We start from the raw sequence: 25,459 nt of genomic DNA, 5'->3' as shown, positions 1-25,459 counted from the left end.
ATTCATCCCCCCCAGCCACAGTAATATAGGAATAATTGAATTGACTCTGTCTGTAGTGGCAATGAAAGCAGGCGATCCAGCTAGTGATGTCTCCGTAATTAGTGACTTAGTGTCACTGCCCCCCCCCCCCCCCACCACCCCCCAACCCATCGGGCGTGTAAGGTGATCCCGCTACTCTCCCCTCAGAGTTAATGACATTAACATTGAGCTGGTGCTCATTATATTTTATCCTGACAGGATGGTTGGCCCAACGTGCCCCCCCCCTCGCGTGCGCACGGACGTACTCGGAGTTTACCCCTCGTTACTCAGACATGCAGTGGTCTGCACGCTACACACGACCGAGTCGCCATTATTAAAGGGAGGGTGACGTCGTTCACGGACAACACACTTTTTCCCCTTTATTTGCTCTGTACTATGATGTCACATGGTGTGAAGGAAAGTAAGCCGTTCTGGCTGAGATCACACTATAAATACATAGCCTTATACAGAGGGCTGGGTCCGAAATGTGTTTCGCTTCGCTGGTATACCAGCCAAGTGTTTCAGGTTGAGAAGATTCCACAACAAACGGCCTCAATTTCAAGAGGGCCGATGCGGTTGTGACCCCAATCTCCCGTACCTTCCGTGAGAGCTCCCGTTCACCTCTGACCCCGCTCTGACTGCCGACAGGCAGACCTCAGGTGTCAATGCCTGACAGCCTGTTTACCAACACCATCGGCACGCCGCGCCGCCCACTCCGGCTGATGGCCGTCCGTCTGGCTTGTCAGGTGGCGCTCGCCAGACTGTTTTAAAGATGACAGCTGTGGAGCAGGTTGCACAGCCCTGTCATTGGGGTGGTGGGGGACCCCTATCACGTTGGAGATAGTGGGGTTTGTTTGTGATCTAGTGGGTCGATTGATATACGTTACTCTGAAACGGTCACTCGAGTGTGGCCTTGATTGCTGTTTTAGTGCACCCAGCAGCATTCGGTATGTCACCCAGTTTGGACCCAGTTTGGACCCAGTCGATCTCGCTACCCCCAGAGAGAGAGTCGGACTGAGAGAGGCGGAGAGAAAATGAGGGCATGCGACTGAGAAAGAAATGTAAACCGGGAGAATAAGAGATGCAGAGTGTGCTTCTTTCTCTCTCTCTCACACACACACACACACACACACACACACAATTATCTCTATCCACTCCATTCTCCCTCTCCATTTCTCTCCGTTTCTCCATCTCCGCCACACTGTAATTAAGTCCCTAGGTGACGCTTCTTGAACCACTCCTCACATCATCTCGGCCCAGCTGACCCAGAGCTGTGAACAGCAGATATATGAGCATCGCCTGTTATTTCCCGCTGTCTCTAGCAGTACTCTGCCTTGTCTGCTGTGTGTTATGCCACACTATGGGGAGACATACTATTATCGATTGTATTTCTACTGAGGACTTGGGCAAGAATTCCTGGCGATGGATAATTTGATGAATATGGGCAAGATCTGTCTTCCTCTCCTAGGGGAAGAGGAGGGTCTAAACCGGGTCATTTTTGGATCTTCCAATAGTTCTATGATTGTGTCCCTCCAGATCCACGCGGACATAGCCCACTGATCTCAGAATCAGCCCCTTGACCTAAACGCTATTTCAAAACCTGTGGGGTGAGCTGAGGATTGTGTGGATGAATGGTCTGCGAAGTGCTCTACCACCTAACCTAACAGAAAACTCAGTTCATCAGCTTGATCTTACACTTAAATTATGAGAGAACTCAAGTCAAAAATACAAAACATTTTAGGTTTTATGGAAATACAAATATTTGATATTGACAGTTGCAATCCCAGGCTAACAGGTGAAGAGGAGACATAGCAGGAGTTTAAAGATACTTTTATTTTACCCTGGCCCCATATGTGAATGGAGCTGGGAGTGTCCAGTGGAAAACTGAAATATATTCACAAATTGCTAGGTTTTGCTCCAAATTATTAGCACCCTGCATTTAGTAGTACCTGCATCCTCCCCTTACCAGGACCCCACGTGCTTCTTGTGCAGAAAAGGGACCCAGAGAGGTGACCCCACCCGGAGGCACCATCTAGAATGCGAGGAATTATAGTGTGGGTTCTTCATAAAGGAACCGGAGGGGTTTCCCAAGTTGGATCCATTGTAGCTCAGCATGCGTCAAGTTCTCTCTAAATGTGGTGTGTTAGCTATAGACCAAATTTGGAGTGGACGTCACGGTTACGTCACAGACGTTTGACGGTGGTAGAAAACGGCGTAAACAAGTGTAGGGAAACGGGCAAGATCCTTGGACTACAGGGGGGAAAAATTATCGTTGTGCCGTTGGATGTCAGAACACGAATGCAAAAGAAGATTGTAACAGACTTAGTTTGATAAATATTCTAATTAGTTTTGAGCACATTTTATACCTTCATTTTTATAGAATGCCATTGCTAATTGCAGACATTTATGGTTGCAAGCTATTAAATAGATTGGACTGATTAAATTGCCCGGAATGCATCGTCTCTGCGGTGCTCATTTCATAATGTGCAAAGTTTTGTCCACTGTTTATCACGCACAGGCAAAATCAATGATGTAGTTAAAAATGTATCGTTATTATTATAACAGCAGCAACCACGAAGCTGGCTTTCTTAGTGATCACCATTGACCAACGATAGCAACATTAGCTAGCGTGTAAGCAGAATTAGCATGCAAACAGACCAAATTTGCTTATACTTGGTTTAGCTCACAGTATTTATGCGACATTATCTTTGCAAAATAATTGGAGCAGGCGTCCGGATGATCCATATTCCTCATATTCCTATATGTTGTAAATAGGTTACTGTCACTTTCTGCCACCAGTTCAACTCCGCCCACAGAATACGTCATCACTGTTTACTAACACTAAAAGTGTCTATAGGTCCAGCTGACCTCCCAACCTGCTAGGGTGTGGTCTGTGGCTGGCTCAACATATATAGACAACTACGCAATTATATCATAATGCATACTTATTGCAGGCGAACACGTGCTGCTCAGTGAAACGTTTCCAGAACAATAATAAAAGGATAAAGCGTATGGCCCCATTTCATTTGCATTGCCATCCACCTTCTATGGAGTCATTACTCTGTACGGCGACACAGCTAGCCGAGCGATAACCGGCGTTCCGGCAGATGTTATTTTTCATCTGTGGGCGCTCCGGGTTTCATTTGACTATTTTTCACCGCCGATACGGCCGTTAGCGCTCACTGTTTCTCACACGCTGGTGTGACCTTGGAGTGCTTCTGGATTCAGAGTGGAGGGAACCTTAGCCCAGCTCAGACTAATGGTAGCTACCTACCGAAGCAGGGCTAGATGTTCCTGATGGAGGGAGAGCAGGAAGAAGGGGGGGAGAGAGGATGTCGCCAGTCCATTGAATCCCCCCTCAGGCGATGGGAGAGGAGATGTGAGAGAGAGAGAGACCAGAAAGGGAGAGATACTTTGATGAGTGTTGCGCCTGCGTTAACCTTGATGGCCGCTATCGGGCCGATGCATGCCTCCGGTGTCTGTTTGGCTGGATGAGATTATTTTTCCCTCCACTGCGAAACGGGGAGCAGGAGGAATCGATACCGCGCGGGGCGTCGCGTGACAGGGGCATCATTTCAGAATTGAAGTGGCTGTCAGACGTCGTCATTCCGTGACTTTTGTTTGCCATTGTACTTCTTAGCCTTCATTTTTCTCTTTCGTCCACCCCCCCCGGCCCTTTGTCTGAATTCCCTCGTAGTGTTTTATGGAGCAATCTTCTGACGCGGGGGCAGGGGATCAAACAGGAGAGGGACTCTTCCTCAGAAAACCAATTGGTTCAGTGTCTTTTGTCTCCACCTCCTTCCCTCCGTCCGTTCTCCTCCATCTCAGACCTTCAGTCTCATCATTCCGCAAGGAATTCCTAATTTGTGGGAATATTTGCATCCCCTCTCTGGAACGTGACAAGGACACGCGCGCACCGCGCAGTCCGTCGGACCCAGTTGGACGGTTTTCCCGTCTAAAATGAAACCCTCAGGGACGGCTTGTCGGTGGACGTGAGAAATTGGAAGAGGAGCGCGAGACGAGGAGGCGATAGCCGACCCCTCAGTGTGTCTCCAGCCCCTCTAATAGCACCACACAATGTCAAGACAGAGTGCAGATCAAGCATTGCTTTAATAAGATCCACACGTGTGTGTGTGTGTGTGCGCGCGCCTGCCTGCACACTTGTGTGAGCTTGTATCATTGTCGATTTCTCCCGCGGAACCTTGAGAACCCTCTGCGATGTGACAGTAGCTGCTTTGCAGGCTGCGACAGCACGGCCCGGGAAACGTGTAAAGGTCCTCTGCTCTGTCACTCCATCTAACTGATGAACACGGGCTTTAAGTCTGGTAACGAGGCCTTCGGCGCGCCTCCACTCGGACCCTCGTCACGCGGTTTAACTCCTCGAGCGCTGCCGCGGGGGCACCCCCGACGATCGCTACAGCACTTGGGGAGGTTTGACGGCGTACAATTCTCCATGCGGAAATTTGTGCCATCTGGTCTGGGATTTTTCGATCGCACTCGAGTATTTAAGTTGTTTTATTTGCGCATAAGCGATATGTGCTGGAATGCCTGGCTCTGTGTGTTTGGGCCTGTGTGTGAGGGTGAGCGGCTGTATTCATGTTGTCTCGTCATATTATTCTGAGGCGATAATTTAGCCGCGGCCCGAGCTGTTTCCACACACTGCCCTCATCGTGAGCTATTCCAAACGTCTCCTCCCCCAGATCGTGCGCCGACATTTCTTTGGTTATTTTTTTGAACTTGAATTGTCAGAGACACGACCCGGTGTAATTTCCTGGATTAATGCGGGCCCCATTATCAGTCTGTCTTCTCCGAGCAGCGTTTTCTATTGGAGTAGGCGCCGGGCCGCCAAGTGCCGTCAGCCCCTTGCCCGGTTTGCCAGCCCATGTAATGGAAGGTGCTGACCATGATTACATTGTCTCAACCTATAAGGTGTCACGTCACATCACGCTGTCCAAACACACACGCACACACGCACACACGCACGCACACACACACACACACACACACACACACGCGCGCGCACAGCTTTTCTGCGTCCTCGGCTCTCTCGCTTTCCCTCCTTGCTTTATAGTAATAGTGGGCCTTTTATGTGTTCAGCTGTTTGCTTGTTATTTCAGAGAGGAGGTAAACTACTTTCCCTTGTGGTCCAGCCCAGCCAGCCATCTTAAAAAATAGAAGCAGACGCCTCTACGTGTAGTAGGTGCTTTGACAAGGGGTGATGAAAAGTCTGTATGTGACGTGATGTGTTTGAACTGCAGCAAAGCCCATCAGTTACACAGGAGTCCCAGAAAAAGTGAAGCTGGAGGGGCCACGGCGCGGTGAGACGCTGGGCCTGTGTCCTGGTGGGACGGCAGACACTTCAAACGTTCAACGCTGTCTGCTCTCACATCCTTTTCCTTTTCATCTGCCCGGGTCACCACGTACGCACACTTTAGGTCAAGGACCACACTAATGTCCCTCAAAGAGACATAGGTTGATAATTAGGGTCCAAAAGCCCCTCCAGAATAGCCTCTGCTAATTTTATTTATGCCTATAGATTTCCTGTCAAATATGAAAGGTAGCCCCTCAGATTGGAGAGGAAGACCCATTATAAAGCACTTGACCGTGGTTACTGGTTTGGAACAACTGGTGAAGTAGTTTGGTCACTGGTTGGTAAGCATTGTTGAGATAGGTAGATTACAGGTTGGTAATTATTGGTGAGGTAAGTTGGTCACTGGTTGGTAACCATTGGTGAGGAAGGTTGGTTACTGGTTGTTAATTATTGGTATGGTAGGCTGGTCACTGGTTGGTAACTAATTGTTTTTTCCAGTTTTTTCATGAAAATCTGTAATTTTTTTCCTCTGTATTTTAATTTATACAAAAATGCACAACAATTTTATTTTATTTTAAAATTTAAGTCGGTTTTGTCTTTTTCAGTCCCGCGCTATACTGGAAAATATTTCTTTGTATACATAGGTGCTTGTGTTTCTACCATCTACTCTTGAGTTCAAAGGGCTTTTCTGATAACATATTCAGACAGATTGAAAACCCTGGAGGCATTAGTAACTGTAATGTCCAGAGTTATTTATCAACATGACGTCGGGCCAGCGAATGACCCCACATTTTAATTTGGTTTTACTCAGTGCTCAGGGTAGTGTTCCTACATACAGAGAAGCCCTTTTTATTCATTTGAAGTTGCACATTTTGCCGATATTTTTCTCTCATCTCTGGTTTTCCTAGTTGATGACGTCCTTCCACTTATGCTTTAGAAAGGCTTTCTGTATTCGGCCCTTTGAACGGACATGATGCTGTTCTTAATAAATTCTTCATTTGTTTAGCCCTGTTACATCCCTCCGCCATGATAACATAACTTGATTTAATACCGTCGTATCATTTGTTTGTGCTTTTTTTAACGCTAACGTCCGTGTGTGGTTCCTGTGTTTCCTCTCTCCAGTCCCACTGTGCCCAGTACTCGGCCGAAAAGCGCGACGAGGAGAAGATGTGTGACCACCTGATCCGGGCGGCCAAGTACCGCGACCACGTCACAGCCACCCAGCTCATCCAGAAGATTGTCAACATCCTTACCGACAAACATGGCGCCTGGGGGCGTTCTGCTGCCAGGTATCAGTCTATTCTTCCTCAGTGTTGGGCAGGGGGGGCGCCAGCTCTGGTTCTCTGGAGATACTGGCTACGCAGGCTTTTGTTTGGTCGTACCTGATTCCATTAATAATCCCATACGCCGGTTTGTCCTGGAGCTCCGTTCCGCTGTCCATGCTAGCATAGCGCTAGATGGAATGAAGCGCCCTCAGTAATGTTGGAACATTTTGCCAGTGCAAATATATGAGGAAATACTTCCTGGTCAGGTGGGCGGTGTGAGAACAAGCAGGACAACTTGTGCATCGGAGGACATGTTTCGACCTTTAACTCAGCTGCAGCCCCTGGGTAGTTCAGGCGGGTTGTTATTATAAATTGGACATCCTGAAATAATTTAAGGTTAAAACAAAACAAAAAAAAAACTTTTTGAAAGTAGTTTTTAAAATGTGGATACACCTGGCTTTTAAATTGACTCTATCTACCAGACTTTCTTTTACTTGGCTAACATCAGTGCCTGTAGTCAATAATTCCCGTTTTTGTTGAATTGTAGACATGTAATCTTTGTTACTGTGGGAGTTTAATAAGATCCACTGCAGCACAAACGTCAAGGTATGGCACGCATGAAACGTCGTCTTTGGACCGAGATGAAAGCTGTTCCAACCACCCGCCACTTAAAGCCTTAGCCTCAGTGTTTGTTGCAACCAAACGGGCGAGTGAATGGTGGTGTTCCCTAATGACGGCTGTGGCTGTGTGTGTTGCCAGGTTGGAGAGTTGCCCTTCTCCCCCCTTGTTAGTCAGTCTTTACTCTCCTGAGACTTGTCTGTTTGAGTTCCGTTTGTGGTTGTATTGGCATCACGCCTACAACCTCTCCCTCTCTCTCTCTCTCTCCCTCTCTCTCCCTCTCTCTTTCCCCCTTTCCTCTCCCCCTTTCCTCCCCCCCTCTCTCCCCTTTTCCTACCCCCCTCTCCCCCCCCTCCTCCCTCCCCCTCTCTCCCCCCCTCCTCCCTCCCCCTCTCTCCCTCTCTGTTTATTCACACCACCGGCCGTGCTGTTTGCTATGCAGCCCTGCTGAAGCCCGGCGAGGCTCTCCCTCCCCGTTCATTTGTTTCCTTCTCCGTTGTGCTGCTCCGGTATGGATGGTTTCACTAATGGCAGCCGATGTGCTGAGTCGCGAGCAGGGAGCCGCTGGCACCGGGCCTTGGAGCAGGGCTCAAGCTTTTAATAAATCACAATCAGACCTGTACCATTACGTCAATATCTTCGGTCAATTACCATGAAGGTCAGGTGGCGCGGCCTGGAGACGGGAGCACCATGCAGGCTGTCGCGCGTGGCGATAGTCAGCCGGGGTTAGACGGCATCTGGTGCCGCCGTAACACACACACACACACACAGTAGAAGGGAAAGGCACACAAAGACACACAACATCCCCGTAAACAGGTGAGGGAGGGGAGCGAGGACAGAGGGGCTGGCTGGGTCTTTTTCTATCAGCTGAGGTGAAAATGAAATCTGGCCGCAGCGAGGGGTACTGTTCGCCATGATTACGACCTTTTGTCGAGGGGCGTGAAATTCACCAGCTACTATAGAGACGTATTCCCCAAAGTTTCCATTCAATAAAGGGGCCGAAAATGAAAATATTATTTTCTCACAGAACGGGCTGATGGGATTTGTTGTTTTCCTCACGGCGGGCGTCTAATATCATCTGACATGCCGTGACCCGCCTGAATGCAATTTGTGTCTTAATATCCAGCTTACAGCAGCCAAGGCCCCCTGAGACCCTCAGCGTTAGCAGGCTTTCTCTGTTCTCCCCCACACCCCTTTACCCTCTCTTTATCCATCCCTTTCTCTCTTCCTCTTTCCCTCCCTCTGTCTACCGATCTGTCTTCTACCTCTGTCTCTCTCTGTCTCACTCTCTCTTTCTTCATTGTATTTTAATAGACCATCTAGGGAGGTCTGCCTCCGCCAAACAATGGGAAGCAACTCTCATTTTCTGCTCTGAGATCTGCCCTTGGGCAACATTATACACACACACACACTCACACTCTGTGTCGCTGAGGTAAGGACAGGGCGGACTGACAGGAAACCCTACCTGTTTAACCATCCATTACTGTTCCAGTCTCTGGAGACTCAGGTGTACAACACGTCAGCCATCTGATCAAAAACCACTGACACTAAATGAATAAGCACTGGAGCTGGGGTGGCCACAAATGAATCGGCCGGCAGCACTCGTCCATTTCCACTCGCACTCGCTCTTATTTCTTTGGTACTTTTCCCTCCCCCTTTTGGCCCGCTATATCTGCGCTGGATGTTTATTTGGGTCAGGAGACAAATCATCTTTCATGTGTATGACACCGGGCAAAGTGGCTGGATGGAGTGAGGAATGAGGATGGAGAGGAAGATGAGGGCTGGATGATGAAGAACGGCGGAGTGCGGTGTCTCGGGAGTACCCACCTCTTCTCTCGTACTCCCTCCATTTCATTCTAATATGCTGGCTAATGTACCATGGAAATACACTGTGGATGATGTGGAGAAGAGAGGGGTGGGGAAGTAGATGAGGAGGGGATTGTAGACGGAGGAGGAGGGGAATGTAGAGGAGGAGGAGGGGATTGTAGACGGAGGAGGAGGGGAATGTAGAGGAGGAGGAGGGGAATGTAGAGGAGGAGGAGGGGAATGTAGAGGAGGAGGAGGGGAATGTAGAGGAGGAGTAGGGGAATGTAGAGGAGGAGTAGGGGAATGTAGAGGAGGAGGAGGGGAATGTAGAGGAGGAGGAGGGGAATGTAGAGGAGGAGTAGGGGAATGTAGAGGAGGAGGAGGGGAATGTAGAGGAGGAGGAGGGGAATGTAGAGGAGGAGGAGGGGAATGTAGAGGAGGAAGAGCGGCGAAGTAGAGGCGGAGGTGGAAGAGGATGAGGAGTTGGGGAAGGGATGGAAAAGGAGGAGGAGGATGGGAGGGAGGAGGGGAGAGGAGAGGGAGAGAAGTGACATGGAATCACAAGGAAGGAGAGGAAATGGAGGAGGGGGAGTGGGAGGGGAGAAGGAGGATGGGGGAGTGGAGGAGGAGGAGTTGGGGAAGGGATGAAGGAGTGAGAGAATTAAGGGAATAGAGGAGAAGTAGGAGGGATGAAAGAAGAGAGATGGTAGTTTAGTTAGAGGGGCAGATACAGTGTGTATAAAGGGGTGGATGGAGGTACTAACCTGGGTGGGTTTCTGAAATGTTGTTTGTAACATTGATTATTGGACGTTTACCTCAGTCATCCCACCTCATCATCCCTTTCCTCAGTCCCTCTGTCACCCTCTCTCTCCCTCTGTTACCCTCTCTCTCTCTATCACCCCCATCTCTCTCCCTCTGTCACCCTATCTCTCTCTATCACCCCCATCTCTCTCCCTCTGTTACCCTATCTCTCTCTATCACCCCCATCTCTCTCCCTCTGTTACCCTATCTCTATCACCCCCTATCTCTCTCCCTCTATCACCCCCTATCTCTCTCCCTCTATCACCCCCTATCTCTCTCCCTCTGTCACCCCCTATCTCTCTCCCTCTGTCACCCCCTATCTCTCTCCCTCTATCACCCCCTATCTCTCTCCCTCTGTCACCCTCTATCTCTATCACCCCCTATCTCTCTCCATCTGTCACCCCCTATCTCGCTCCCTCTGTCACCCCCTATCTCGCTCCCTCTGTCACCCCCTATCTCCCCCTTTTACGCAATTCATTCCGCTCTCCTTCTGTCCCTCCCTCCTTTTTTAAGCAGCTCATTCTCTCCTCCTGTGTTCTAATGGAAAAGCCTTAGGCTAGAACCTTCCCAGCCGTAGGGACATCCATCTTTGTGTGTCACGGTCTCTCGCCGCCCGGGCAAAAAATCTTGGTGATGCGCACGCCAATTTTTCTCCAGTAAATCAAATCTTCCCTTCCTTCAGAAAGATGAATGCTCCGGGGTTGGTGTGTTATAGGAAAAATCAATGCCGGCAAAATTGAAACAGTATGCCTCCACATCGATCTGGCCTTGTGAGATCGAAACTAACAGCTTTGTAACTGTTCCTGTGGACAGTTAGCTGACCTGTAATGGACAAACTATCAATATTAGCATTCCTATTTCAGCTGCATGTCACTGGACAGCCAAGAAGCATCATAGTAAAATAGAAGCAGTACTCCCACAGAAAGTATAGGACAGTCTTGGGCGTGTTTTTTCAGTCTACTAAATTCCTTTGTGTGCGACACACAACAGCTGTTCAGTTACCAGTGTATCTGGAAGGTGTGGATGTGTCACCCATCTGGGGATTTATTTTTATCCTGTTATCCTAACCCTGTTATCTCTATTATTTTGTGAAATCCCATGGAAGGTTTTTCATTTTATAAATTTGAAAATGTCTACGGTTTGGGTTACAGAGCAGATTCCCCGTATGCGCGCTATGACGCGTACACAAGGCCCTGTCCTGTTGTCCGGCTGCTTCCTGGCAGAAGGGGTTTGTGGGTCGTGCAGTGCAGTGCAGCTGGGCTAGGACTGTTTAAAGGATCGCTCAGTAAGGAAGTTGGAGCGCCGGCATGTCAATAAGGATGATCACTGTCAGGACCTAGACCACGACTGTTTATCCTTCGCTGTGTGGTAGGACCGTCACACACACACACGTAAACTGAGGGAGTGTGTAAGCGAGGAGGGCATGCGTATTGTTGGCCTGACAGATGTGTAATCCGCGGTGGTTGTCTGTATAAGGTTGAGAGCAGGTTCTCAAGTGCTTGTTTGTCTCATGTAAAACCGCGGTGTGCTGCCCTTATCTGCCGATGGATTTCCCCCAGCTGAGCCCGGGCCCCAGCATAAACACCAGGCCAGGGATCCCAGTGGACCCCTATCCAGATGTGGGTCTCTTGTATACATTTCATAATCCGTAGCGGTAAATCTTTTTAGTTTTTAAAGGACGGGGGGTACCGTTGATTGAGCTTTGAACCGATACAACAGGGTTGTTACCGGCCCCTTTTTTTAGATTATATTAGGGTGGCTAACACTGACCTTTGTCCTCCTTGGTGTATAATAGCTGAAATCAAAACAGTGGGCTAAACACCAAGGTTTGGGTGCGTGGTACATGGCGAGCCTTTAACAGGTCTACGGGTTGTTCCCAGGCCTGACTCCTCTCTTGCTAACACTGTTGCGCGTGTTTTTAGCGGTGCTATCTGAAACGACGTTAATGGTTTTTGCTCGGCTTATAAACACAGGCGGGCCGCGTTGCAAACATGCGTGCCGACCCAGAGCCAGCATCCAGAGAGAGAGCAGCTGTCCGACTCCGGCACTGCTCCACAGCATCCGCCTTCCGTCCTCCCTCCGCGATGAAGGATCGCTGTTTCCTTTAGGCTCAGCTCCGTCCAATGTCTTCTCCAAAATCAATTAGCCCCAGTCTGGCCATCCATCTGCAGTCATCTTTTAAGCCGTAAACAGTTTTTACCGTAAACAGCGAGGGTTTAGAAGAAAGCCGAGCAGTCAATGATGCTCATCTTTAGTAAATGAGCCGGTTGCTATCGAGTAAGAAAATCTCAAGCGCCGAGCCTTAAACGGATTTAAAGTGAAACGCTTTACCTCGTTCATCACGCCACGCATGTCTGGGTAGAAAAGGAAAAAAATAACAGTAATGACATGTGGGAAAAGGGGACGACGTCTCTAACTCTAAATCTCCCTCACAGCGGCGTGTTAAAGTTTAACAGGCCAACATTCCGTACATATATAAAATGATGTGTATCTGCTCGGCCTGACCGTACAGTGCATGCGTGATGTCAAGGGTTATGGATATGAATTAAAATATGCCCTAATGATAACATTCCCCTCCAACTGTGTATACAATACAGTGGCTGGGCTTGTAGGAAATGGTAACAAAGTGTCACGGCGCGGCGTATTAACGGCTGACGCTGTCCACATGTTGCCGCGGACGGCTAGCGGTTACGCCGGCCTCAGTCGCCGGGGTCCAGGAATGAAACTAATGCTCCCACTCTTCAGGGATCAAAGGCTTAAGGGATTTAGCGCCGGATAATGCGACTATTCGTTTGGTTTTCCGGACCGGTTGCGCCGGGGGATCGGGATGAATTCGATCTGTGGCTCTTGGGTGAGTTGAAGTGGCGTCCCATGGTGATGCCGTGGTCTCTGTGTGGCCCCTGGGTGTTCCTGGTTTGTTGAGTGAACTCGTCCGGTTCTTCCTCGTCCGCATCCTCCCCATGTTGTGGACTTCCTGTAGTAGAGTGTAGCAGGAGGCCCCCTTTTCCCTTCCCCTCCCTTGGTCTCCAGAAAGACCCACTGCGTCCCTCCTTGTAGGACCTATTGGCTCCCGGGTCGAGCTCCTTTATGTAGCCACTCTCCAGATTTATGTGTTCCATATACCCTTAAGGAAGTATATGGCTTTGGCCGAGCCAGGTCACCATAAGATGGCCCTGATCAATATCGCAATGAAAAGCCAACGGGCAAGTTTTTAACGTTCTTTTTTTTCCCCTTCCATTCTCTATCACGCTCTCCATCCTCCCGGGATGCAATATCTGGGGAGTATCGATTGTTCAAGGTCCAGTAGTTAGTCAAGAGGCTATCTCCTTTGACTAACCTGTTTTCGCTGTGTGGGTGTCTGACCCCCCCCCCCCTCCCCCCCCTCCCTACGGGTGATAGATTGGTGCTCTCCTGGCCACTGTAATTACACACAGGCCACAGACGGTCGTTTATTTCAACACTTCCACCATTTACCAAAAAATCCGCTTTTATCTTCGGGATCCAATGGCTTTCTTCTGCAGCGGAAGCAGAAAAGGGCTCATAAAATACTGGACAATAGAGGGGAGGTGGAGGCGGAGGGCAGCCATCCTTTACACCGTGACCTCCAGGTTCCAATCTGCCTGTTGGATTTACTTTAATCTTCTTCAGTGGTTCTCTGGTTCCAGAACAGCGCCACCTACAGGAGAACAGCTAACACGGGGGGGGGGGGGGGTTGTAAAAATATTTAAAGAGCCACACTGGATGGATGGATGACTGTCCACTTGAAATCTCCACCTTGCTGAAAGGCCCTGCTTTGTAAACCAGTCATTGATTTGGAAGGCAAAATAAGACCGCCAGTTGATTCTATCCTGTTTAAGAGAGAACAGTGCGTGTCCCTTCCCTGCTGCACCCCTGAACCTCATTTCGGTCGGGTGGACCGGGCATGTCATTCACACAGGGCACAGTCACTTTCAGACAAGGGCGAAATTACTTTTCTTTGTTGGGGGGGTGGGCGGGGTGGGGCTGCTTGGCAATTTCAATTCTGTGATCATATGCCGGGAGTGCCCCTTCTGATATTGCATAATGTTTCCGCCATGTGTGCGTCGGCTCCGGCGGTGGCTCCCTGTAACGCCGGGCGCCCCCCCCCCCACTGCTCGTGTGGTTGTTTGATGAAGGGTGAGTGCCCACCGTCACCGCCCCCTCGACCACCCCCTCGACATCCTCTGGTTTTCTGTCTCTCTCCAAGCCCATGAAGTGCAGCACTTGACATGATTAGGCGGCGTGCACACAGTCGTTGTGCCATAAGTGCTGTGTAATGGGCGTGGGTGGCTGACGAATTCGCCGGACAGCCGAGTTAGATGAGCCTGTCACAGCCCGGCGTCACCTTAACACAGGCAGAGGAGGGGACTCTGGATTGCGCCGCTTACGGGGTTCGAGATTTCATGGTCTGCCCCGCCTGTCTCTCTCTCTCTGCGTGTCTGTCTGTCTCTCTCTCTGCGTGTCTGTCTGTCTGTCTCTCTCTCTGCGTGTCTGTCTGTCTCTCTCTCTGCGTGTCTGTCTGTCTGTCTCTCTGCGTGTCTGTCCGTCTGTCTCTCTCTCTGCATGTCTGTCTGTCTCTCTCTCTGCGTGTCTGTCTGTCTGTCTCTCTGCGTGTCTGTCCGTCTGTCTCTCTCGCTGCGTGTCTGTCTGTCTCTCTCGCTGCGTGTCTGTCTGTCTCTCTCGCTGCGTGTCTGTCTGTCTCTCTCGCTGCGTGTCTGTCTGTCTGTCTCTCTCGCTGCGTGTCTGTCTGTCTCTCTCGCTGCGTGTCTGTCTGTCTGTCTCTCTCGCTGCGTGTCTGTCTGTCTGTCTCTCTCGCTGCGTGTCTGTCTGTCTGTCTCTCTCGCTGCGTGTCTGTCTGTCTTTCTCTCTCGCTGCGTGTCTGTCTGTCTTTCTCTCTCGCTGCGTGTCTGTCTGTCTGTCTCTCTCGCTGCGTGTCTGTCTGTCTGTCTCTCTCGCTGCGTGTCTGTCTGTCTCTCTCGCTGCGTGTCTGTCTGTCTCTCTCGCTGCGTGTCTGTCTGTCTCTCTCGCTGCGTGTCCGTCTGTCTCTCTCGCTGCGTGTCCGTCTGTCTCTCTCGCTGCGTGTCCGTCTGTCTCTCTCGCTGCGTGTCCGTCTGTCTCTCTCGCTGGGTGTCTGTCCCCTAGACATGTCTGCCTGCCTGTATGTCTCCGTCAGTCGGACTGCCTGCTTATTTGTCACCCTGTCTGTTTTTCTGCCTGTCTGCCTACCTTTCTCCTTATTGGTCTCCCTGCCTGCCTGTCTCCCTGCCTGCCTGTCTCCCTGCCTGACTGTGTTGATACTAGAAATGGAGTCTTTGACAGATCTCAAAACCTCCTGAGATTTTCCCAATGCCAAATGAGGACGGGCCTTTCTTCAGATTCCGCACATTGTGTGTTCGGAGCTGCTCTGTGCCCGTTTAGATTTGTCACCACATTCAAGTTCAGCGTTGAAGGGTAGAGGTCACAAGACTATCAGGAGACCCCTGATAATGACCGAATTATGCAATTGAGCTCCAGTGGACATGGGCTCCTTCATTACTGAGCAGCAGTGATAGATATGCCTAAATGCATGTTGTCAAAACCTTAACATAAAAAATGTGATGCCTCATCTAGAACACAGACTGTACCAGACCAGCGAGCACATGCATCTTCTTGGCTGTGTTTGTAGATAAACCTCTCCTGAATTGTATCATATTTAGCTTGATATATATATATAAAAAAAAAAAATATATATATATATATATAGATATACACTCACCTAAAGGATTATTAGGAACACCTGTTCAATTTCTCATTAATGCAATTATCTAATCAGCCAATCACATGGCAGTTGCTTCAATGCATTTAGGGGTGTGGTCCTGGTCAAGACAATCTCCTGAACTCCCAACTGAATGTCAGAATGGGAAAGAAAGGTGATTTAAGCCATTTTGAGCGTGGCATGGTTGTTGGTGCCAGACGGGCCGGTCTGAGTATTTCACAATCTGCTCAGTTACTGGGATTTTCACGCGCAACCATTTCTAGGGTTTACAAAGAATGGTGTGAAAAGGGAAAAACATCCAGTTTGCGGCAGTCCTGTGGGCGAAAATGCCTTGTTGATGCTAGAGGTCAGAGGAAAATGGGCCGACTGATTCAAGCTGATAGAAGAGCAACTTTGACTGAAATAACCACTCGTTACAACCGAAGTATGCAGCAAAGCCTTTGTGAAGCCACAACACGCACAACCTTAAGACGGATGGGCTACAACAGCAGAAGACCCCGCTGGGTACCACTCATCTCCACTACAAATAGGAAAAAGAGGCTACAATTTGCATGAGCTCACCAAAATTGGACAGTTGAAGACTGGAAGAATGTTGCCTGGTCTGATGAGTCTCGATTTCTGTTGAGACATTCAGATGGTAGAGTCAGAATTTGGCATAAACAGAATGAGAACATGGATCCATAATGCCTTGTTACCACTGTGCAGGCTGGTGGTGGTGGTGTAATGGTGTGGGGGATGTTTTCTTGGCACACTTCAGGCCCCTTAGTGCCAATTGGGCATTGTTTAAATGCCACGGCCTACCTGAGCATTGTTTCTGACCATGTCCATCCCTTTATGACCACCATGTACCCATCCTCTGATGGCTACTTCCAGCAGGATAATGCACCATGTCACAAAGCTTGAATCATTTCAAATTGGTTTCTTGAACATGACAATGAGTTCACTGTACTGAAATGGCCCCCACAGTCACCAGATCTCAACCCAACAGAGCATATTTGGGATGTGGTGGAACGGGAGCTTTGTGCCCTGGATGTGCATCCCACAAATCTCCATCAACTGCAAGATGCTATCCTATCAATATGGGCCAACATTTCTAAAGAATGCTTTCAGCACCTTGTTGAATCAGTGCCACGTAGAATTAAGGCAGTTCTGAAGGCGAAAGGGGGTCAAACACCGTATTAGTATGGTGTTTCTAATAATCCTTTAGGTGAGTGTGTGTATATATATAATACACTTTTATTTGGTAATAAAATAAAATGTAGTCAAAAGGGTTTCCTAGCATGCGAGAGATCGAAACAAACAAGCAAATTTGCTCATATTTACTGCCTATTTTTCCACCCAGGCTGCTGCTCTAAATCTCCACACCTTCTCCAGGAAGCACAATATAATTAGTCTGCCATTTCCCCAGCCATTGTTGCAGAATGTACACCGAGCTTAATTGCTGCTAATTGGGCGTGAGTGTGTGTGTTGGGGGGGGGGGGGGGGGTATTGAGCCCGTCTGCAATTAGGACTATATTAGCATTTTTCATTTTGGTGTGTGTGTGTGTGTGTGTGTTTGTGTGTGGCAATGCGTCTGCAGCCTCTTGCGTGCCCACCCCGTGGGAGTGCTTGGATCCCGGTGCTGTTATAGAAGAGTAATGTCATATCCCTTCCGCCCTTCCCTCTGTTGTTCGTAGTTAGCTGCTCCCGTTTGGGTTTCATCCCGGGATCATGAAAGTCTCCGGCAGTCGATGGTTTGGGCTGAATGTGGTGGATATCGGCGTTGTTGCCCGGTGCCGTTGGCACGGCCGTCTGATGACCGAGTCCTGGAGCACGATGGTACTTATTTAATTGCCAGGTTTTGTAATGAGTAAAAAAAAAAAATGTTGTCGGGTACACCATCATGCAGGTTTTAATCTGAATCGCTTCGCGTGTTCATCGCCAAAGCGTCCTCAGAATATATTTCCATTACAGCACCCCAATCACGGACTCATCAGCTGTGGCACAAATTCATATTCAGGTCCGTTGTAGTCAGAGATGAAAAGGAACGATCAGAGTCGTCTGATGATGAAACGTACAAGTCTACCGAAGCGGGGTGGGGGGGGGGGCACCGTGACCCCAAAGTCACCTTTGTGGAGCACAAACAACAGCGCAACAGCATTAGGTGGGCTGGATTTACATACAATGCATGGATATAGTCTGTTTTGGGGTACTTCATTTGACTGGGACACGCATTAACGCCTGTGTAGCACATCCCTTAACGCTTAAGGCGAGACCTGACCACGCCCCTTTTTCCACAGCAAGGCCCCTTTCGTTTTAATTTGGAGCCAGAGCCGCCGCTAGATCCCGCGTCTGACACCGCTTGACAAAGAGAAGGGGCTCTTGTGCTGCCGTCGTATGACAAATCCTTCGTCCGTCCCCTCTCGGTTTCTTATAAACACATGGCTTATGCAAATCGTAAGAAATGATCTCTCCGCGATAGTGGCGCCGCTTGAGCAATTTGAGGAGCTGTCAATGAGTCTCCTTGCATTAATAATAAAAAATAAAAAAAAGCAGAGCGAGAAGTCTCACCACCTCTGCATATATAAAATCCTAGTGACTGTACCCAAATGAATGGCGTCTATGGGGTTATTAATGACTGTTTGTCCCGCTTTGTGGTGATGTATGAAAGACATGCTGTACCTCACATGTCCGTTTGTAATGATATAGGTCACAGAGAACAATTTGCATAATCTCCAGCCTGAAATGAACCCCTCCACACGGCAATATCAGCACACATATTCACCCCCCTTCCACTCATCTCAGCTTAACAATCATTTTTCACAAAAGTTAATTTCGCCATGGGTGTAAATGGCCCGGCAATCCGTGACGTTTCACCATTCCTAATGTAATTCCGGGAAAAAAATAAACGGTGAAGACCACGCAAATAGCATTTAAGAACCTGAGATTGTTGGTTGGGCAATGCAGCCTGCTCCTGCTTGGCGGGATCTGATTGGATCTTGATGGATGACTATCGTTTGTCCTTGTCAGAAAAAGAACAATTTGGGCATTGAAATAAGAGTGCTATCAAAGTTTCAGTGGCTTCCAGAGAGAATCTATTACCATGTTTTAACTGCCCGTGCACCAGCTTTGAGAGGCCCCAGATAAGCGATATGGCTCTCATACAAAGCCAACTTAAATTCTCATTTATTTATTTGTCAAAAAATAATTAATTGAGGTTAATGTCTTTGTCCTCTACACTTGAGTAGATAGTGTGTTTCAAAGTCAGTGTGTGTGTTCTCTTTATGTATACGTCTCGAAGCTGTGAACCTTTTAGTATGTCGAACCAAAGTCAATATAACTGGACTGAATGTATTGACGTGCTGAAGAACTATTAATTACACATTAGTAATGGTATTTTAGTCATTACCGTCATACCTAAGTGTCGTTGATAAACACAAAACGTCAATAGCTTCTTGGTGATTCTCTAGAATTTAGGTTCATAGCAACAGTGAGCGTGCGTTCTCAGTTTTGCCATGGTGTTCTGGCTAACAAAAACAGACCCTCTCTATGGATATTTGTCACCTTGAACCACATTCGTCAACGAATAATGTTATTTTACGTGTCCGAAGTAAGACACACGGAAACGGACCAGAAAGGACAGCGGGACCTTTTCAGTGCTGTTTGACTGAATCCAGTCCAGGTTTCTCCTCTTTAGCACAATGTAGACACGAGAACGGAGGCAGACCTCCGGCCCAAACTGGGACATTCTCTGTGTTATCCCCAAATGCATCTTTTCGCTGCTCATCTCTCTCTAATTTACGACCCATTTACGATCTTGGTCCTCTGGTGTTCTGCAGCAGAAGCCTGGACCAGAAGTCAGGCTTAAGTTGTGGCTGTTTGTTGTGTCTCCGACCAGGCCACTGATTAACGGTGAGCCTGAAGCTGGCCCTCACTGGGCCATGGACTTCTGTACACTGCTATAATTAAACTGTTGGTTTATTATGTAGTCCTCCCTGTGCCAAGTGCACTTGAACAGTGTCCTGTTTTGATGCAAGCAGACAATTTAGTGGTTCAGATCTATTTTAAAGGGTCACAGGTTGCACATATTTATTTCTGTTGATGCTACCATGGATTTCAGTTTACTGCGCATGGAAGTGTTTGTTTTAATTTCACCCACTTAGTCATTACCAAAGATGCAACATGCACACAAATCTAGTAAAATGAATAATGTGAGATGCTCAGTATCAGAAGAGATCCTTGGATTGCTATTGGTCTGCTAATATTAGTAAACTGACTTTTCCTACCTCTGATCCAAAAATGCATCCAAAGAATAGTATGCCCTATAAAAAAAATTTTTTATTACTTCACATACATACATACATACATACATACATACATACATACATACATGTCTTCTTTTTGGCAATGTGATTTATGTTAAACAGATTCAGAGGAGTGCAGTAATATGTTAAGTATTTCTTCACAAGCTGTACAAACACATACATGAACAACCACATGCCTTGTAAATGTGTTCTAACCCTTGCCAAATTCTCAGATTTTACTGAATTGCATATTGTATCCTGTCTTTTTCTCTGATAATGTTTTAACACTTGATTACTTACTGTAAGGTGACATTGGTTTTAAGTTGGTGAAAAACATAGAGAACTGAAATATGTTGCTTGCATAAGTATTCAGCTCTTTTGCTGTGGAAGCTCCCAGTTAACACAGATAAAAGAAATTGCCCTAATGAAGACTGTACTATTGGCCTCCATACGTTAAAGTTGTTCTCTCATTTATGTGGATACAAATTAAGACCAAAGAGAATTATACAGATGTTAAAAATAGTTCAATGAAAATGCGTAGATTAGAAAAGGGTAAACAATGTTTACATTTCCCAGGGAGCACAGTTTGGTCAATAATCAGGAAGCAGAAACTGCATCACTCCCACTGCCTAGAAAAAATGCCCTTCCCCTCAAAATGCAGTGCTGAAACCACACAGGAGCCAGAAATCACATTAAAGGAGATGCAGAGTTCAGTGGCTGGAAGGGGAATTATGTTACACCGGTCAATCATATCAAAAGCTCTGGATAAAACTGGCCTGGAAAGTGGCATCATAATTCCAAAAGTACCGCTGGAAAACATGAGTGATGACAAAGTATGGTGGTGGCAGCATCATGCTGTGGGGATGCTTTTCATCAGCAGGGACAGGGCATCTTGTTACAACCTAAGGAAGAATGGATGGAGCAAAATGTAGGGAATACTGCAAGAGAATCTGTTCAGTCTGCTAAAAAACAAAAGTTACCAGGAAGTTAGATTAGCTTAAGCGCAAACAAACAATAAAAACTTGATATCAGTCCTGCTGAGAATTTGTCTCTATTTGAAAAGTGCGGTTTTCAAGCTTTGTTCAACCAACCTGAACATCCCAAGAAGATTGTGCGAAAATCACTCTGATACTGTGTGCCAAGCTGGTAAATACTTAACAGAATGCTTTTATTCCAGTGGAGGGTGCCTCTCCCTAACATAAATGTGTAGGGGTTGAATGCTTATGTGAGCAACATATATCAGTATTTTAGATTTTCTTAAAAAAATATTTCCCCACCTAAAACCAGTCTTACTTTTCAACAATTGATTTTGAGTGTTCGTGTCATAAAATACTACATTTTAATGTGCTGTTTGAAATTCAGTAAAATTCGATAATTTGTCAGGGATTAGAATGCTTCTGCAAAGCATTGTACCTGTATGAAACCCACACATACACTTGCACAAACGCGCGCACGCCCACATACACACTCCATTTAAGACAACAGGCCCGTCCCTGCAGGCCATAACGAGCTAGGCCTTTATGAGTAAACTAATTACTAATTACACAAGTGGTTTGTGGGTAACGCGCCGTGGCGCTGGCCTTTTGTGATTTTAATTGTTGCCGTGCTGAAGAATGAGCGCCGCCGTAATTCTGCCAGCCCCGCCCTTTGCAGGATGGATGAGCTGTGAATAATTTATCATCTTTGTGGAAACACTCAGCGTTCGCACACGTGAACACACACACAGACACGCGCAGGCAGTGTGTGTTGCCTCTGCTGCGATCTCCGCAGGGGATTGATTGGCGGCAGCAAGGTACCGGGGCGGACGGACTTCCAGGGCCTTTTATTAGAAGTCCCATTGTGGGCCCCTGACGCGGCCGACCCATCATGAGTGGTGGAGATCGTTCCGGAACGCTGTGACTAATTACTCCAGCTCACGCCGGCGGAGGACATTCATCTGATGAATGTGAGGGAAACCTCCTTGTAGGAGAATAAAGTGTGTGTGTGTGTGTGTGTGTGTGCGCGTGTGCGTGTGCGCGCCCGTGTCTCTACGACACCAGTTTGATAATCATTTTCCTAGATGAATGCTATGTGAGGCAGGATGATGAAGTGGCCATTTGCTAGGGAGGCTATCATGCACCTCCACATCCTGGTCTATTTGTGACAGGAGGGAAATCAGCCCCTGCACAGGCAGGCTGTTGGCTGGAGAGACACAGCAATCCCCCACCCACCCCAGCCACAAACGAACGCACGAACGCACGCACGCGTGTGTAGATGTGGAGAAACAAGCAGATCGACCTCACAACGGTATTTAGGAAGTGTTCACCTCTTTCACACGCTAACGCCAAGCTCTCAACAGCTGGTTGAAGAAACACAGTTGTAGGTTTTCATTTCCCCTCAAAGTAATCTGCACAACGGAGACATTTTGGACTGTCTTTTGCCATGTCCTCCAACTCTGCTGCTCCCTCATTGCCAGTTCTTTTAACACTTTGGTCGTTTAGAAGACACAGTCTTGTCTGAAGCATTCGTTTTCATGCTTTTCCCTTCCTTGCCATTGCAAGCGCCATGTTTTGCAAACTGAAAATTAGCTCTGAAAACCGCACAAAGATTAACTGCTGTTCCATGTCATTAGAACCCAAATATATTTTTTCCTGCAACATCTTTGCAATCTTATCTTTGTGGGCTTTAGATAGTTCTGTGGAATATTTAATAGTTGTGTGCTGCTATCTGCTGTTCCCAAATGCTTTGCTTTTTGACTGCCTTAATGCAGTGCCTTTACACAAGGCGTGGAGCCACGGAGCCTTTCTCTATCTCTCTTCTGAAAAGACCAGGCACTTGGAGAGGAGGAGAAAGAGGAGAGAGAATTAGGGAGAGTAAAAGACAAAGAATATGAAAGAAGAGGTATAAACAGTGAGGTTTTTCTATCTCCGGATACATCAAGTAATTAATGTCTTTCATTAGCCCAGGCGTGGGAAGTATTAAAGCGCCTGGCTTGAAACTGTATTTATTTTCTTGTGTAATGCCTGTCCCCTTTTAGAGTGTGATCATTGCTGTTGGCCTGAGGATTTGTAAGGAGTCCTGGGCTCCAGGCTAGAGCAGCTTTCAGGAGCAAATCACATAAACTAGCAAGAACACACACACGCACGCGTAGTACGTTTGTGCACAAACACTCTCGTATCCCCTCTGACGCGACATTCCACTCAACTGCTACAAGACCCAACATCAATGTCCAGGTGGTGTTCTGGGGCCCCAGGGATGGTGTTCAGGGCCCCCGGGGTTGGTGTTCAGGGCCCCAGGGATGGTGTTCAGGGCCCCGGGGTTGGTTTTTGGGGCCCCTAAGTCGGTGACTGGGGATATTTCCAGCATTGTGCTGCTGTTTATATCCTGTTTTCTTTTCCCTCTTTGCGCTGCAAACAACTCTTGTTAATATGTTAAAACTTGTTAATATAAAACAATATTTCTATCTGTTTCAATATTGTGCGTTGTTGGATTAACACATTGCACGTGGTCAGTGAAATATCCAGACATAAACGAAGTGTGTATCCTAAGGGAGCTTATATTGCTATTATCCTGATTTATGTAGACAGGGGCCATATAGGCCCCGTTGAACAATAAATCCGATTCACACTTTTCAAAGACCACAGTGGACTAAGACTCCTAACACCATGAAGCATCTCGCCATGCTTCACTAAATCAATGCACGGTGATCGGTTTGGAGACACTGCTAGAGCTATTCGCTCTACACCAACCTAAATGTAACACTAATGCAACCTCTGGAAAACCCAAAATGCACACCTGCTCTTGGCTTCGATGCCTTGTTTTTCCCTCATCGCTTAGTAAATGCAGTGTGAACCTCGATTCAACCCAACACGGCTTTCCAAGTGCACAGAAAATGGGTTTTCCCCTCTACCGAGTTAAATCTAGGTTTGTGCGTCCGTTGTTTCCATTTTTAAATGCCGAAAAGCCCTTCCTTCGTAACGGTCGTAATGTGGAACAACTGGTGTAATTTGGTTTGGCAAATGAGCGGCTTGTTCTCTAATGATGGGCAGGAATGTGTTTCCCAGTGCTGGGTTTTTGTGCCTCAGGAGACTTCAGAAGGTAATGAATATTTTAAAAGCTTATTATTATTATTTTTTTATTAAATCCCTTTGAGTTCTAAATAGCATCATATTTTATTATTGCCTGTACCTACACAATGCAATGCCGCCTGCTGGTTGGGACTCTTCATTAAAAGTCCACACTTTCAAAGGCCCCGAGTCCCAGATGGAACCCTAGTCCCTACTTACTGCCCTACTTTGGACCAGAGCCCAAAGGGAATGAGGGAGCTGTTCGGGTCGCGGACTTCATCCGAGTGATTTACTGCTGACCAGGCCCGGGTAAAGGAGGAGGTGCAAATTGGGAAGAAAAATGACAGAGGCCTGTGGACATTGATTAATATTGGTAATGTTGCCGCCCCCCCCCCCCATCACTGGTAATGGCCTTTTCCCGGTGCAACTAGCCCCAGTCGCTCGTCTGATACCGGGACACTGGGAGGCTGGAGCCCTGCTGGGTCCGAAATGAGCCTGGAATGGGGAGCACATGCCACCAGAGTGAGGGGGAACTGATCACTCCGTCAGTGGCTCCTCTGTGATGTATTTAGGGCTCCTCTCACCTTCCTCGGAGGGAGGGGGAGGGGGAGAGGGAGGGGGAGGGGGCAAGCAGAGAAAGTCGTGAGAAGCACCTTAGCGGAGGTGATACCGCTGTTTTCAAGGGCATGTTTTTTAAAGCGCGTGCGTGCGTTGAACGCGGCTGCACAGCCAAACAAGGCCGGCTTTATGCCGCTGCGCCCGCCGGTCCGGTCTCGCCGCGCTGCGCTCTGCGCGACCGGGGCTGCGGGCTCCTACCACGCTGCTCTGTAATTGCTAACACATGTGCTCACCCCTGTTCCCCCGCAGCCGTCCTCGGGAGTTCTGGCGCCTGGACTACTGGGAAGACGACTTGAGACGGCGCCGGCGTTTCGTGCGGAACCCCTTCGGATCCACGCACTCCGAGGCCACGCTCAAAGCCGCGGCGGAACACGGTCAGTCGGTCGTCCGTGCACGTGTGTCTGTCCTCCCCTGTGGTGGCAGGGACACGGTCAGTCGGTCGTCCGTGCACGTGTGTCTGTCCTCCCCTGTGGTGGCAGGGACACGGTCAGTCGGTCGCACGTGTGTCTGTCCTCCCCTGTGGTGACAGGGACACGGCTATAGAGGGGTGCTCTACCCAGGCCGCGTATGTTTCATCGTAAAAACAAATAGAGATAAAACACACCCTCATTTAAATTAAATAGTTCACGCAGTTAACTGACTAATTGGCCTTCCCATTAGAGGAAGCTGTGTTAATAAGTAATGTGCCAGTTGACCCTCAAACACTTTGTCACACACACACACACTCTCCCTCTCTGGATCCCCAGACCTTTACTGTGGAATTGGTTTACTTTTTCTGCTGTTATAATTTCTGAGATGGCATGAAGTTCTGTGGCAGAAATGTGAATTGTCTGTCTCTTTCTTTCCTCCTGCGTGGCAGTGGTGACTGGTATTAATGGTAAGTATCAGGTCAAGCCTCCTGGGCGTTCAAGCATTAAGGC

At 48.1% G+C, this 25,459-nt stretch overlaps 1 protein-coding gene across 8 annotated transcripts in view; it reads left to right on the top strand.

Annotated features, from left to right (window-relative positions):
* The window catches only part of lrba (LPS responsive beige-like anchor protein), a 218,787-nt gene that overhangs the window by 96,342 nt on the left and 96,986 nt on the right, over positions 1 to 25,459 (top strand). For 4 of the 8 annotated variants that reach the window (XM_034291052.1, XM_034291048.1, XM_034291053.1 and 1 more), the window contains exons 37-39: positions 6,452 to 6,618; positions 24,789 to 24,913; positions 25,399 to 25,416. In XM_034291052.1, coding sequence (XP_034146943.1) covers positions 6,452 to 6,618; positions 24,789 to 24,913; positions 25,399 to 25,416 — 310 coding nt within the window. The remainder of the gene's footprint in view (positions 1 to 6,451; positions 6,619 to 24,788; positions 24,914 to 25,398; positions 25,417 to 25,459) is intronic. The other 4 variants (XM_034291054.1, XM_034291050.1, XM_034291055.1 and 1 more) reach the window with 1 other exon arrangement.

This window comes from Esox lucius, chromosome 25, assembly GCF_011004845.1.
Source record: "Esox lucius isolate fEsoLuc1 chromosome 25, fEsoLuc1.pri, whole genome shotgun sequence".
In the NCBI taxonomy this organism is placed as follows: Eukaryota; Metazoa; Chordata; class Actinopteri; order Esociformes; family Esocidae; genus Esox; species Esox lucius.
The sequence above is the reverse complement of the archived record's forward strand: the minus strand, read 5'-3'. Positions and strand labels throughout refer to the sequence as shown.